Here is a 14,263-nt window from a genome sequence, read left to right as displayed (position 1 = left end):
TGAAAGCAGAGATTTTCAGTATTTTTTTCATTTATGTGTTCTTAATGCCAGAGCTGTCTGTGGCTGACACATAGTAGGTGCTCAGTAAATATTTGCTGAATAAATGAATTTTCTTTAATTTTCACAATAACCTTGAAAGTAACTATTCATATCCCCATATTGCAAAAGAGGATGTGGAAGTGCAAAAAGGTTAAGTAAATTGCCTCAAATCACATGGCCAGCAAGCGGGAGATCTGGAGTAGACCAGGGTTTGATTCCAAGGTGTGTCCTCTTCAAGAAGCTGCACGTATACAGAAGAAGTTACTGCCACTAAACTACCAGGGGGATGTTTTTCTCCTTTTATGAATCTGTAGGATTGAGGGGGGGTACTTTACCCCACATAGACTTGCATATGTACATATTACCTGGGAGTAACCATGGCAACAAAATTAATGTTAAGGAATAATGGGATTGGCCCAAGTGATAAATTAGGAAGTTTTTTTTGTTTGTTTTATGGAGGCATCCTTTGCTTTACAGAAGGATCCCCTTCGGGCTCTGTTTAATTACCTTCTGGAGGTTGTTTTAAATAGGCTCTGTCTTTGCTGCCTTTAGAGGTTTGGAGAAGCAGCTTGGAAGGAGGCAGAGGGGAAGGGGAGTGAGCCAGACTGGGGGCGGTTGCTCCCTTCATCTGGGTTTTGGGTGCTGGGGTATGCCCTGCTCCACACCCAAAAGGCAAGGCTTCTCCTTCTGAGGCCCACCCTCTGCCCCTTCCCTTGGCCTCTACACGGGGTTCTAATAGGTTCGTATGGCAGCTCGGCTGAGACACTGGCCATTTCTGAAATCAGCAGACTTCTGCATTGTTCCAGCAACCTCTTGCCCAGACTGCTTCCCCCACCCCCGCTCTGTCCTCATTGCCCAAGCTGAGAAATCAAGCAAGGTCCAAAGTCTCACGTCCACATGAGTTCCAAGGGTGCGACTGGGGCCTCACCCTTTTATGTTCCGCCAGAGGCATGGAGTGAGATGGGCTGAGCCCAGAGAAGACAAGTCATGTTAAGGATTTTATAGGTTAAAGGTTGAGGAATTCGCAGGTTAAAGTGTAGCTACTTCACAGGCTGACGAGAAGATGCCAGAGGCTCCCCATTTAAAATAAACATTAAAAATTTTTTTTTCACATTTATTTTTTTTGAGAGACGGAGCAAGACAGAGTATGAACAGGGAAGGGGCAGAGAGAGAGGGGGGACACAGAATCTGAAGCAGGTTCCAGGCTCTGAGCTGTCGGCACAGAGCCCGATGCGGGGCTCAAACTCACGGACCATGAGATCATGACCTGAGCTGAAGTCGGACGCTTAACCGACTAAGCTACCCAGGCGCCCCTAAAATAAACATTTTTAAAAAAGGATCTACTGGGTACAGAGTTTCAGTTGAGGAGGATGAAAAGGTTCTGGAGGTGGATGGTGGTGATGTCCACATAACAATGTGAATGTGCTTAATGCCACTGACCTGCCACTTAAAAGTGGTTAAAATGGTAAATTTTTAGGTTATGTATATTTTTCCACAATAAAAAAAGATGGAAAATAGCCTAAAAGTCCACTTATAGGGTACAGTTTACAATATATTCATCCAAGGTTTCTGTTAGGAAGAGTGGTGCTGACATGGAAAGAGCTCCGAAATATATAGATGCCTAAAGGGAGAGAACAGTGAACGTCAGTGTGCTAACATTTAGAAACAGGTGCATGTGGTGGTTAAGACTGGAGACTTTGGAACCAGATTACTTGGGTTCAAATCCCAGTGCTGCTGTAAGACTCTGGGCAAGTCCCATAACCTGTCTGTGCCTCCATTTGCACATCTATAAAGTGGGGAATGTACTAGTCCCTGCCCCAAGGGGCTATTGAGGAGATTACATTAGTTAATATGTACCAAGCCCTCAGAAGGGTGTCAGACTCCCAGCACTTGTTCACTAAATATGAATGAATGAGTGAGGATGAATGGAGGGACAAATCTGAGTCAGAGGTCGTGAGCTCTGCCTCTGAGGCTTTGGAGGTGGCTCTGAGCTTTGGCTTCTTCACCTGGGCTGTGAGCAGGTTTCTGAGTGTGAGAATCAAATAATTAAAGGGAGGGAAGGTGCTCAGCCCAATGGGGAAGCATGGAATTATGTGTGAGGCTTTGTTATCGCCTCTTATCTGTGGCACTGGCCTGCGTGGTGTGGTGGTGTCATTGCAGGGTGGGGAATATGTCTGTGTGCGCTGGGTCCCTGGCCTTGCCGCTGACGCCCCCCGCTCCTGGGTGGGGCAGAGGAGGCAGTCCTTGCACCTGAGGGACATGGCCGTGGCCGTGGGTTACAAGCACTGGGCTGCGCAGCTGGACTTCTGTGGGAGGGGAGCAACAGGTGCTGGCGAGGGGCATCAGCCACCGGGCTGCAAGGAGGAGGTTCGGAGACCCCAGGATGATGTCAGTTAACTCTCCTCCTCTTCTCGTGCCTCAGGCACGGCAGTCACCCTGGCCACTCCAGGCAGCGATCTGCTCCAGAGGCTCTTGGAGAGCAGGAGAACATGAGTCGAGAGGCCGGGTAGGCCCAGGGGCCCATCTCCATCCTGCCACCAACCCGGAGGACCCTGGATGAGTCACTTATTCTCTCTGAGACGAGTTGCTTTGTCTGAAAATAATCTACCTACCTCACAGGCATGTTGTAGGAATAAAGACAATCGAGATGAAGTTACTTTGAAAAATAATTAAGTCCCTTAAAAATAGATTGCTCATTTGAATGACTTCTCCTCTACTTTAGGCATTCATTGAGCACGTTCCAGGGGCTGAGTATTTTAGATATGTACACCTCATTGAGACCTCTGTTTAGTCAGGGTGAGCCAAGCACCGGAACAAACAACCCCAGATTTCAGGGACTTAACGCACAAAGGTCTATTTCTCTCTCATGTCATAGTCCAGTGCTGCTGGGGAACAGGGCACATGCCATTGTCCAGGGCCTGGCCTCCTCTGCCTCGTGACTTTGCTGCCACCAGCCTCCCCTGGATCCTCTGCGGGAGGTTGTGGGGCCAGGCCTGGTGGAGGCGTGGTGAATGTCACTTCCACCCATAGTTCATTAGCCAGCACCCCATCACATGAGCCCACCTGCCCATGAGGGAAGCTGGAAACACAGGCTTCGCTGTGTGCCCAAAGGGAAATGCAAACTGCTGGGAGCATCCAGCACGGTTCTGCCCTACTCTTACAACAACCCATTTCACTGATGGAGAAACTGAGGCACATAGGCAGAGTAATCACACATCCAGCAAGTGATTTGAACACAGTTCTAATACCTGTTCTTTGTACTGTCGTTTGATGTCTTAGACCAGTGTTTTCCACCCCAGCTGTTCATCAGAATCGAGGGGAATTTTTTCTTTTCTTTTCTTTTTATAAGAGTTATATAAAGAGATCTTGCACTTTTTTTTTTTTTTTTTTTTTTAAATAAAATTTTGGAGCACCTGGGTGGCTCAGTCAGTTAGGCATCCAGCTTCGGCTTGGGTCATAATCTCCTGGTTCATGGGTTTGAGCCCCATGTAGGGTTCTGTGCTAGCGGTGAGGAGCCTGCTTCAGATCCTTTGTCTCCCTCTCTCAAGCTCATGCTCTCTCTCCAAGAAATAAACATTTAGAATAGGATAGAAAGGGGCGCCTGGGTGGCTCAGTTGGTTGAGCTTCCGACTTCGGCTCAGGTCATGATCTCATGGTCCGTGAGTTCAAGCCCTGCGTCGAGCTCCTTGCTGACAGCTTGGAGCCTGGAGCCTGCTTTGGATTCTGTGCCTTCCTCTCTCTCTGCCTCTCCGCCGTTCATGCTCTGCCTCTCTCTGTCTCAAAAATAAATAAACATTAAAAAAAATAAAAAAAAAAGAATTTAAAAAAAAGAAAAAAAGAATAGGATAGAATAGATTAGAATGGAATTTTAATTTAGAATAGCTTTAGGTTTGCTGTGTGCCCAGCACTTGTGGGAGATGCTGGAGGAGGGCAGCAGGCATGCCCCTGCCTCTAAGAAGCTGGACCTAGAAATGGAAGATTCTGATCCTGGGTGGGGAGTATGGGGTGTCAGGAATCTGAGCACAGGGCCTGGGGTTGCACCAGAGCTGGTGCTGGGACTGGAGGCGCACTGTATGAAGGCACTTTCTGAGCAATAGAGGATCTGCCTTTTATCACTTTTTTTTTTTTTACCTCTTTGTTTTTATGCACTGACTCACCTTCTTTGGCCAACAGTGATTTTGCATTTAGTTTTTCTCTCTTCAGTCCCCTTTTTCCCTAATTATTAAAAAAAAAATCTACCACTTCTAATCTTTGAGGGTCTGGAATAGCAGACAATCAAATATGTTTGAAATGTATCTAAAATAAGGATAATTAGGCTGTCGATTAAGGCTTGAGGGACTCTGCTGTGAGTAAAATGCATAAACTTTAACATATCAATCTTATGCTTCTGTTTCTGCTACCCAGTAGCCTTCTGCAGCTTAATTTATATTCCAGATGACAATGCTGCTATATAAATGAAGCATTCTCTTGTAAAACTCAAATCAACTGCTGGCAACCTCCTCCCTCTCACCCCATACCTTCTTGCTCCTTTAAAAATGACCCGCCTTGGGGCGCCTGGGTGGCGCAGTCGGTTAAGCGTCCGACTTCAACCAGGTCACGATCTCGCGGTCCGTGAGTTCGAGCCCCGCGTCAGGCTCTGGGCTGATGGCTCAGAGCCTGGAGCCTGTTTCCGATTCTGTGTCTCCCTCTCTCTGCCCCTCCCCCGTTCATGCTCTGTCTCTCTCTGTCCCCAAAATAAATAAACGTTGAAAAAAAAAATTAAAAAAAAAAATGCCCCGCCTTTGGTTTGCCCATAAATTTTGACGATGTTTGCTTGATTTCTTTTTGAAAGGTTTATCTTATCACATTTTAACATCTCTCAAATGGGATGAGTCTGTTAATTGATGGAGGTCTTGGCATTATGTTATACTTTTATTTCTTAGCGGGACATGCTAGTGTATCTTAGGGTCAGTGATGTCTTAGATTCAATGAAATACAGCATTTGTGTCATTTGAAGGAACTGGCAATTGTTCTGTCCCTCCAGCCTGTCTCCTGTGCTGTGCTGGAGAGACCTCACTGCTCATCTGAAAGCAACTTCTCTTTATAACCTTGTTATAATAACAGCAACAATAGGAAAATAATGCCCACAGCAGTCGGCAGCAATAAAGCCCTTCCTGTGTGTCCAGCGCTGCGTCAGTCACTTTTCCTATTCCTCTTTAACAATGTTGGAGGCAGAGCTGTTATCCGCATTCTACAGATGAGGAAATGGAGGTTCAGCGGAAGAAGTGGCAAAGCCAGGCATCCAGGCAGTCTGTCCAGCCTTGAAAAATCTGTGTTATGCTGCCTCTAGTGATTCTGGGAGACAGTTAAAGTAACTTCATTGAAATTGGGACTTCATACCTGGCCATACCTTAGAATCAACTAGAGAATTGCTGGAAGGATTTTTCAAGTAATTTTACAGTGCAGCCAGAGCAGAGGACCCTTGGTTGAAATGATCTGCATGAGAGACCCGAGCTCTGCTGTTCTGGGCTCCCTGATGCCACAGCCCCAGGGATGCTGCCAGTCCTGGGGGCGTCAGGACAGCCTGAGCTTCTCAGGCCCTCCGAACTGGATCTCTTGGTTAAAATATGGGGCTTTGAGACTTTAAATTGATATGTGCTTTGAATTTTTATCCTTTATTTTCTTTTCCTTTTTCTCTCCCTTCCTTCCTTGCAGCTCTGGAGTGCACAGAAAATCAAGCAGGTAATTCAATTTTGGATTCATTTCCTTCCCTCCTCTCTGCTCTCCTGGACCTTGCCCTGTGCTGTCCTGGGGAATCATGGCTGTGCTGCTCAGCCTTGCCCCTCCCATTTGCCACGTGCTGCCCCGCTGCCGTCCCTTCTTCCCCAACACCCAGGGCCTGAGTTTCTGAATGCCAGAGCTCAGGCCCCTTGCCTTCTCCTGGGCCCCTGAGCTCCTTCCCTGTGGGCTCCTCTACAAAATCCTTCTTACATGCCCACTAAATACTAGGCACAGGGGACAGAGGACCCAGTCCCACTCACCTGCATTCAGCTTTGAGCATTAATCAGGAAAAGTCCTGTTTGCTGCCCATGTTTTGTTTCTCTTGCCTTGAATGGTGAGAAAGGACTGACCTTCCAGTCCTCCGGGGGGAGCTCTCCTTTCCCTCCCTCCTCTTCCTCCCCACAGTCACCCTGTGCTCTGTTCCCTGCTCTTGCCAGGCTATTCTACACCCAGATACCAATGAGAAGATCTTCATGCCCTTTAGAATGTCAGGTAAGCCCCTGGGACCCTCCTGAATCTGCCCGGCCTCAGGCGCTTACCACGGTCACAGCTGCAGAAGCATCCAGATGCACCAACCTGAGGAGGGGCAGAACCCATTACACACACGGCCAGTTTGCACCTCCGTATTCACCTTGGCTCGACCATACACATCTCTGGCCAGGCCTTAGAATCACCTGTGGGGCTTTAAAAAAAAAATGTGCCTGTCTGCCTTTTCTTCCTGAGCAGTTGGGGTGCAGTGGAGGCCTCCACAGGTGAATCTGGGGCTCCTTTTCCTGTTATACACCACCCACCTACAGCAGCAGCCTCAGGGATGATACCTGCTTCCGGCAAGCCCTATCTTCTCTCTCACCTACCTGTGTATACTGTGCTCTTTCCTTGCAAACCACACTCCCTTAAAGGCACTTAATCCCCAGGCTAACTCCCTGGTGTCCGATCCTGCTATTAACCTGTACTCCAGAATGCATGAACTGCATTAGCACTACTGTGCACACAGGGAGGTTGGATTCCCATTCTGTGGAGACCAGTGGTAGAGGGGCTGGGGTGGGAAAGTGGACCTAAGATCCCTGCCCCCAGGGAGTCCCTGCCCCCAGGAAGTCCCTGCCCAGTGGTCACTAGAGGGAAGCTCTTTGTGCATGAGCTTAGTAGCCCAGAAAACACTTGCACGCACGGGGCCTGGCCTAGCGTGTTTGTCCTACCTGTAGTTCCGAGAGGCCACAGGCCCTGTCCAGAGTCACACAGCAGAGGTCAGACTCCCACCAGAGTGTTGATGCCTACTGCGTGGCATTTCTCAGTGCACTGGGGCACTCTTGCAGGGTGGGTGGGAGGCCTGTTGGCTGCTGCCTTGAGAAGTCCTCAGGTGGCTGGAGAAAGAGTCTCTATCAAGAGGTGTTCTCAGCTGAGTCAGTCAGGATCCCCACCCCCAGACAGCCTGACCTCATGTGAGTGAGAGAACAAACAACCACGTGACCTCATCGTGCTGAGGCATTGCGTGCCCACGGACCCTCCTTGCTTGGCTGTGAGGAACTCCCAGGTAGCAAAGGCCTCTGGCCGAGCATCTTGCAGCTACGGCTGTAGGTGCACCGGGCCACAGCGCGCTCTCACCTGGGGCCTGGATCCTCTTGTAATTCTCCAGTTAAACCTGGGGCCCATCTCCAGAGGAATGCGGGCAGTAGAGTGACGGTTCATGTGCAAGCGCAATTATGCACAGTCAGGATGCGAACCTTTGCTTTAGATAACCCAGATAAGTGTGGTTCTCTGCTGTCCAGCCCGCCAGCTGACTGCCTGCCATAAGCTAGAGGCCAGGGACACAGGGCCACCCACTGACAGTGGGAGGTGGAGGGCAGCAGACGGGGCCTCCGATAGTCCAGGGAAGCGAGCGGTGAGGAGACAGTGCCTGGGGCCTGCTCTACTGAGGATGTTTAGGCAGGGTAGGAGAGATTTAAAGAGTACCCCTGGCACTTAGAGGTACACATCTCAAGTGTGTGGAGAGTTCCCCTTTCAGAACTGAAGTAAGGCTGTGTGCTAGAAAGGTAAGCTGAGAGAAGAAGGACGACATTCTGGGGCCTTTGAAGGCAGCGTGCTGTGTGTAGTGGGCGTGGGCAGGGGACACGGTGCCTCCTGGAGGAAATCATGGAAGGAACACCAACTGTAGCACCAAGTGCATGGTGTTCCCAGCGGTGGGCAGCCCTGCCCTCAGCAGAGGGCTTCTGAGTTTTGGAGTGAGAAGAGTCTGGCCAAAGGGGGACAGAGAGAGGGTGGCTGGGGGACACGGGGGAGCCCTCTATCCTGGGGAGGGCTGAGCCGGGAAAAGGCCTGGGGGCTAGAGGTGCCTCCTGCCTCGCTGACCTGAGCTCCCTCATTAGGACCATTGCCAAGACCAAGTCTAGAGGTCTCTTCTGGTGCCTCTGTTGAGGGGTGGAGTGGGATGGGATGGGACTGTAAGACCTGACCCTTTCCTCTCCCCTCTCAGGTTACATTCCTTTTGGGACGCCAATTGTAAGTACTGCCTTCAAAGGGTTTTCTTTTCTAAAAAAGTGTTAATGTATAACTCCATATCGTAATAGAGTTATGTGATAGAGTAATATCATAAATATTTGAGATGTTGATTTAAGATTCATTCCTGGAGGGGAATTAGCAGGTAAAGTAGCATGCATGTCTTTTTAAATCTCTTGGTGTGTATTGTTGAACTTCTTTCCACAAAAGTGTGCCAATGTGCACCAAAGACAGAGCCTCCGAGTGCATTTGTCCCTGCACGTTCCCATGCTGAGTATTGCCACTAGGACATGCTCCTTACAAAAGACTTTTCCCAAAAAGCTTAGGAAGTCAGAGAATAAGCATGCCTGCTGAAACCCAAAGTTTAAAATTAACTCAGAGGGGTGCTTGGGTGGCTCAGTAGGTTAAGTATCTGACTTTGGCTCAGGTCATGATCTCACGGTTCATGGATTCGAGCCTCACATTGGGCTCTGTGCCGACACTCAGAGCCTGGAGCCTGCTTCGGATGCTGTGTCTCGCTCTCTCTCGGCCCCTGCCCTGCTCACGCTCTGTCTCTCAAAAATAAATAAATGTTAAAAAAAATTAAAATTAACTCATAAAGGATTCAGTATTCTTTTTGTTTAGTTTTGGAATCAAGGTTAAGTTTGCTCTTTAAAAAAAAAAAAAAAAATATATATATATATATATATATATATATAAAACACATGTATAGAAGGGTGCATTCATCATAAATGTACAGTGTGGTACGTTTTCACAAAGCAAGTACATCCAAGTAACCTGCACTTAGATTCAGAGCCTAGCAGCATCTCAGGAACCTCTCGTGTACCCCTCAGTCACTACCCCCACAGGGAATCACTTTTCTGACTTCCTTTAGTATATTCCAATTTTGCCTATTACTGAATTTTATATAAAGGATATCACCAGGATGTACTTTTTTTGGTCTGTCTTCTTTCCCTCAAAATTATCTGTGGGACTCATCCATACTGTACGGACATCCATATTGACTCACCCATATTGGTGTATGTAGTATTAATTTGTTCTTTTTTCATTGCTTTCTGTGTCATATCGCATTGTTAGAACTATATCAAAATTTACTTATCCATCCTCCTTATTTTCTGACTTCCTAAGCCTTTTGGGAAAACTCCCCTGTAAGTAGCATGTCCTGGTGACAATACTGGGGTTTGGAGTGAACAACAAACAGTGCTGCTTTGTACAAGTCTTTTAGAGGGCATTTTCCCTCTCTTCTCCTGGATTATACCTACAGTGTTAAAGAGATAGCAATGAAATGCAGCGTGTAATCCTAGAGCTGGGATCGGGACCAGGGCAGGGGTATGTGTGAGATGGTATTGTGGTCTCTTGGAAACTGAACATACATTACATATGATGTGAGTCAGTAACCATACTTGTTGGTGTTTCCTCCAAGAGAAATGAAGACATATGTCCCCACAAATTTCTGTACACAAATGTTTATAGTGGCTTTCTTCGTATTAGCCTAAAACTGAAAAAAGGTAAGAATGACCAACAGATAGTATATCTATGAGTGAAAACCTGACTGGGAACAGAGTCATGGCTTAGTCTGAAAGTTTCCTATATATCTCATAGGTCTCGTTCCTTCTCTGTGTATTTGCAGACCCCGCCTTCTGTAAAAAAGCGTTTTCCCATCTGCCTTTCCCTTTTAATGTTTTTTAAATTATCAGTAAGTATGGTGGGTGTATTTTTTGTATTTGGTTGATAACAATTTACTTCTGTCATTATTCATTTTCATATGCAGATTGTCCCAAATGTGACCAGTAGGAAACCTTTAAAGCAGTTTCTCTGTCCATTTGACAAGTCCTCTTTATCCTTTGATACTTTAGTACTTTTTGGCACAATGTATAGATATTCCAGACTCTTCTTGTGGTCTCTGCCCCAGTCCTGGAATCATGCATTTCTACTAACAGCTCTGATTCTCTTCAGAGAAGAATGGTATTTAGAAACCAAGATCTGAATGCTTAGGTGTGCTCACTGTTGCTGGAGCCTCATTGTTTCTAGGCCCTCTTAGCATGCATAGCTAGGAAATACCACTTCTTTTTTTTTTTTTTTAATGTTTATTTATTTTTGAGACAGAGAGAGACACAGCATGAACGGGGGAGGGGCAGAGAGAGAGGGAGACACAGAATTGGAAGCAGGCTCCAGGCTCTGGGCCATCAGCCCAGAGCCTGACGCGGGGCTCGAACTCATGGACCGCGAGATTGTGACCTGAGCTGAGGTCGGACCCTTAACCGACTGAGCCACCCAGGCGCCCCGGAAATACAACTTCTTAAAAATGATGAGTTTATGCCAATACCTTGAATCCCAATCCAACATCTCAGAGGTCTTCCTTCCTCCCATTTCATATTTATATCCCCCTCCTCCCTGAATGAGAAGCCAACAAACATATGTGTACTCGCTTACCAAATCTTGCACACAAATGAAAGAATTGCAGAATTGCTATATCAGTACTATTCCCCAAAAGTGTATTAGGTGAAGTTCAAGATTTCTTTGAAGTTGTCTTTGTCCTTGGACTCTATCCTCCTGAGGGTGTACAGTCACAGAATTGTGGTCAAAAGTTATTTGAAGTAATGTTTTTCTTCTGTGTGGTTATTTGTTTGATATACAGTTAGGTTTATGTGTTATTGTTGGCATTCAGTTTTAGTTGCTTCTCTGTTCTTATTGATTTTTGTTAATATCTAAAATATCAACATAAGCCAAAGCTATATAAAAAGGCATGATAAACGTTCCATTCTCTGGGGCACCTGGGTGGCTCAGTTGGTTGAGCATCTATTGATTTGGGCTTAGGTGATGATCACAGGGGCATGGGATTGAGCCCTGCATTGGGCTCTGCACCGAGCACGGAGCCTGCTTGGGATCCTCTTTCTCTTTCCCTCTGCCCCTCTCCCCTGTGTGTGCTCTCTCTCTCTCTAAAATAAAATTTTTAAAAAGTTCCACTTCCCTTTTCACGTATCCTGTGTAGGTAAACAATTTTATCTGTCCTATTTCTTTTTCTAAAAATAAGCAGATACAGATATAGGTCCCATATTTTCTTATACAAAAGGTAACATTCTATATATACTCTTTTGCACATTGTTTTTTCCACTTAATCACATATTCTAGAAATCACGGCCCATCAGTTTATACAGGTCTTCCTTGTTCTGTTTTTTTTTTTTCTTTTTAACATTTGTTTATTTTTGAGAGAGTGCAAGGAGGGGAGGGGCAGAGAGAGGGGGACAGAGGATCCAAAGGGGGCTCTGCTGACAGCAGCAACAGCAGTGATGTGGGGCTTGAACTCACAAACTGCAGGATCATGACCTGAGCTGAAGTCGGACGCTCAACCAACTGAGCCACCCAGGTGCCCCATCATTCTTTTTTTTAAATGGCTATCTAACTGTCTACTTTGTGGAAGTGGCATAATTTATTCAGCTAATTTCCTTCATATGGACATTGAGACTACGTCCACTATATTGCTATGATGAATTATGCCAGAATGGGTAATCTTGTGCATATTGTTTTGATATAGTTAGAGATATACCTTGAGGGTAAATTTCTAACTTCTGTGTAAGGACTAATTCAATAGACATTTCTGGAAACATTAAACAAGAAAAAAGAAGATGCAAATAAACAATATTAGGAATAAAAAGTACAATAACTGTATATACAATGGAACTTTAAAAGATCAGAATGCATTAAACGATATGGGGTAATAAATCTGAAGACCTGGAAGAAAAGGGCACATTTCTAGGAAAGCACAGCTTCCCAAAGACCACCAAGCAAGAGGAAATACGGAATATGACTAGACTATGAATAACAAGAAATTAAATCAGTTGTTTAAAATATATGCACCAGGGGTGCCTGGGTGGCTCGGTCGGTTAAGCGTCCAACTTCGGCTCAGGTCATAATCTCGCGGTCCGTGGGTTCGCGCCCTGCGTTGGGCTCTGTGCTGACAGCTTAGAGCCTGGAGCCTGTTTCAGATTCTGTGTCTCCCTCTTTCTCTGACCCTCCCCTGTTCATGCTCTCTCTCTGTCTCAAAAATAAATAAATGTTAAAAAAAATTAAAAAAAAATATATGCACCAAAGAACAAACAAAACATAACCACTAGACTCCCATGATCTTCCAGATGACTACTCTTTATTTTTATTTTTATTTTTTTAATGTTTATTTATTTTTGAGAGAGAGAGACAGAGCACAAACAGGGGAGGGGCAGAGAGAGAGGGAGACAGAGAATCTGAAGTAGGCTTCAGGCTCTGAGCTGTCAGCACAGAGCCTGACGCGGGACTTGAGCTCACAAACTGTGAGATCATGACCTGAGCCAAAGTTGGACCCTTAACCGACTGAGCCACCCAAGTGCCCCTCTGGATGACTACTCTTAAAACAATAGCCAAACTCAATTTTCATTATACTCAAGAAAGAGGATAAAGGGGCGCCTGGGTGGCGCAGTCGGTTAAGCGTCCGACTTCAGCCAGGTCACGATCTCGCGGTCCGTGAGTTCGAGCCCCGCGTCAGGCTCTGGGCTGATGGCTCAGAGCCTGGAGCCTGTTTCCGATTCTGTGTCTCCCTCTCTCTCTGCCCCTCCCCCGTTCATGCTCTGTCTCTCTCTGTCCCAAAAATAAATAAACGTTGAAAAAAAAAATTAAAAAAAAAAAAAAAAGAAAGAGGATAAAAAGAAGAAATGTTCCCAGTTCATTCATGAGGCACTTTGAGACCAATACCAAAGAAGTAAATGGAAGAAAGAAAAATTGTAGGCTAATATCACTTATGAAATTACAAATAGAAGTCCAAATGAAATAACAAATTGAATCCAGCAATGCATTAAGACATGTCATAACCAATTTTTACTAAGAATGATAACATTAGGAATATATTAATAGAGTTCATCACATTAACAAATTAAAGGAGAAATGTGATAATCTCAGTACATTTAGAAAAATGATTTGGTAAAATGAAACATAACTCCATTTATGACTTTTTTTTTTAAAGAGCAGATTAGATTCAGAAGGGAACGTTGTTAATTTATAGAGGGTCTATCCAAAAAAAAAAAAAAAAAATCCCAACCCCAAAGCAAGCAACATTCTTAAAGATGAAACAGATGAAGGTAAATTCTTAATGTCTGGGACAGGGTAAGAGTATCTGATATCCAACATTTTCCTGGAAGACTAGCAAATACAGTAACACATGACAAAATAAATCAGTAGTAATAGGATTGGAAAGGAAGAAACAAGAACATTCATGAGCATAGGCAAACTATTAGAACTACTATTTTTGAAGATGTCTGGATGTAAGATCAGTATATAAAATATTATTATAGGCCTTTGGACCTATAAAAAAACGTCTAGAATATAATGTTTAAAAAAAGATAGTATTTACAATAGCACTTAAAACTATAAGGTACCATAGCAACATTTTTTTTTTTTTTGGATAGGAAACAGTAAAACTGCTTTTATTTGAAGACAACATGATTGTGTACATAGAAAATCCTAAGGAATTTTCCAAAAAGTGGCTAGAATTAATAAGTAAACTTAACAAGGTAGCAGGCTACAAGGTCAATATACAAAAATCAATTCTATCTCTATATACCAGCAGCAAAAAGCCTTATACATCATTTACAATGACATAAAAGATATAAAATCTGCAAGAATAAATGCTTCAGAGGTTATACAAGATTTCTCCGCTGAAAATTACATGCGTTGCTGAGAGAAATGAAGGAAGACCTCAGTAAAGTCAGATATATACCTTGTTTGTGGATTGAGAGTCAATATTGTCAAAATGTTAATTTTCTCCAAATTGAGCCATAGATTCAACACAATCCCATCAAAATCTCAAGATCTTTGCTGTAGAAATTTACTAGTTAGCCTAAAATTTATGTGAGAATTACAAAAGACCTAGAATAAGCAAAACAATTTTTTATTTTTTTAATTTTTTAAAAATATAATTTATTGTCAAATTGGCTAACATACA

At 44.8% G+C, this 14,263-nt stretch overlaps 1 protein-coding gene across 2 annotated transcripts in view; it reads left to right on the top strand.

The window, feature by feature from the left end:
* The window catches only part of SFXN5 (sideroflexin 5), a 113,268-nt gene that overhangs the window by 32,670 nt on the left and 66,335 nt on the right, over positions 1-14,263 (top strand). For both annotated transcript variants that reach the window (XM_047069570.1, XM_047069569.1), the window contains exons 4-6: positions 5,734-5,760; positions 6,237-6,291; positions 8,270-8,295. In XM_047069570.1, coding sequence (XP_046925526.1) covers positions 5,734-5,760; positions 6,237-6,291; positions 8,270-8,295 — 108 coding nt within the window. The remainder of the gene's footprint in view (positions 1-5,733; positions 5,761-6,236; positions 6,292-8,269; positions 8,296-14,263) is intronic.

Source organism: Lynx rufus, unplaced genomic scaffold (assembly GCF_022079265.1).
Source record: "Lynx rufus isolate CCGP_SWC_20201006 ecotype Redwood Valley unplaced genomic scaffold, mLynRuf1.p SCAF_8, whole genome shotgun sequence".
In the NCBI taxonomy this organism is placed as follows: Eukaryota; Metazoa; Chordata; class Mammalia; order Carnivora; family Felidae; genus Lynx; species Lynx rufus.
This window is presented reverse-complemented; position numbering and strand designations above follow the sequence as displayed.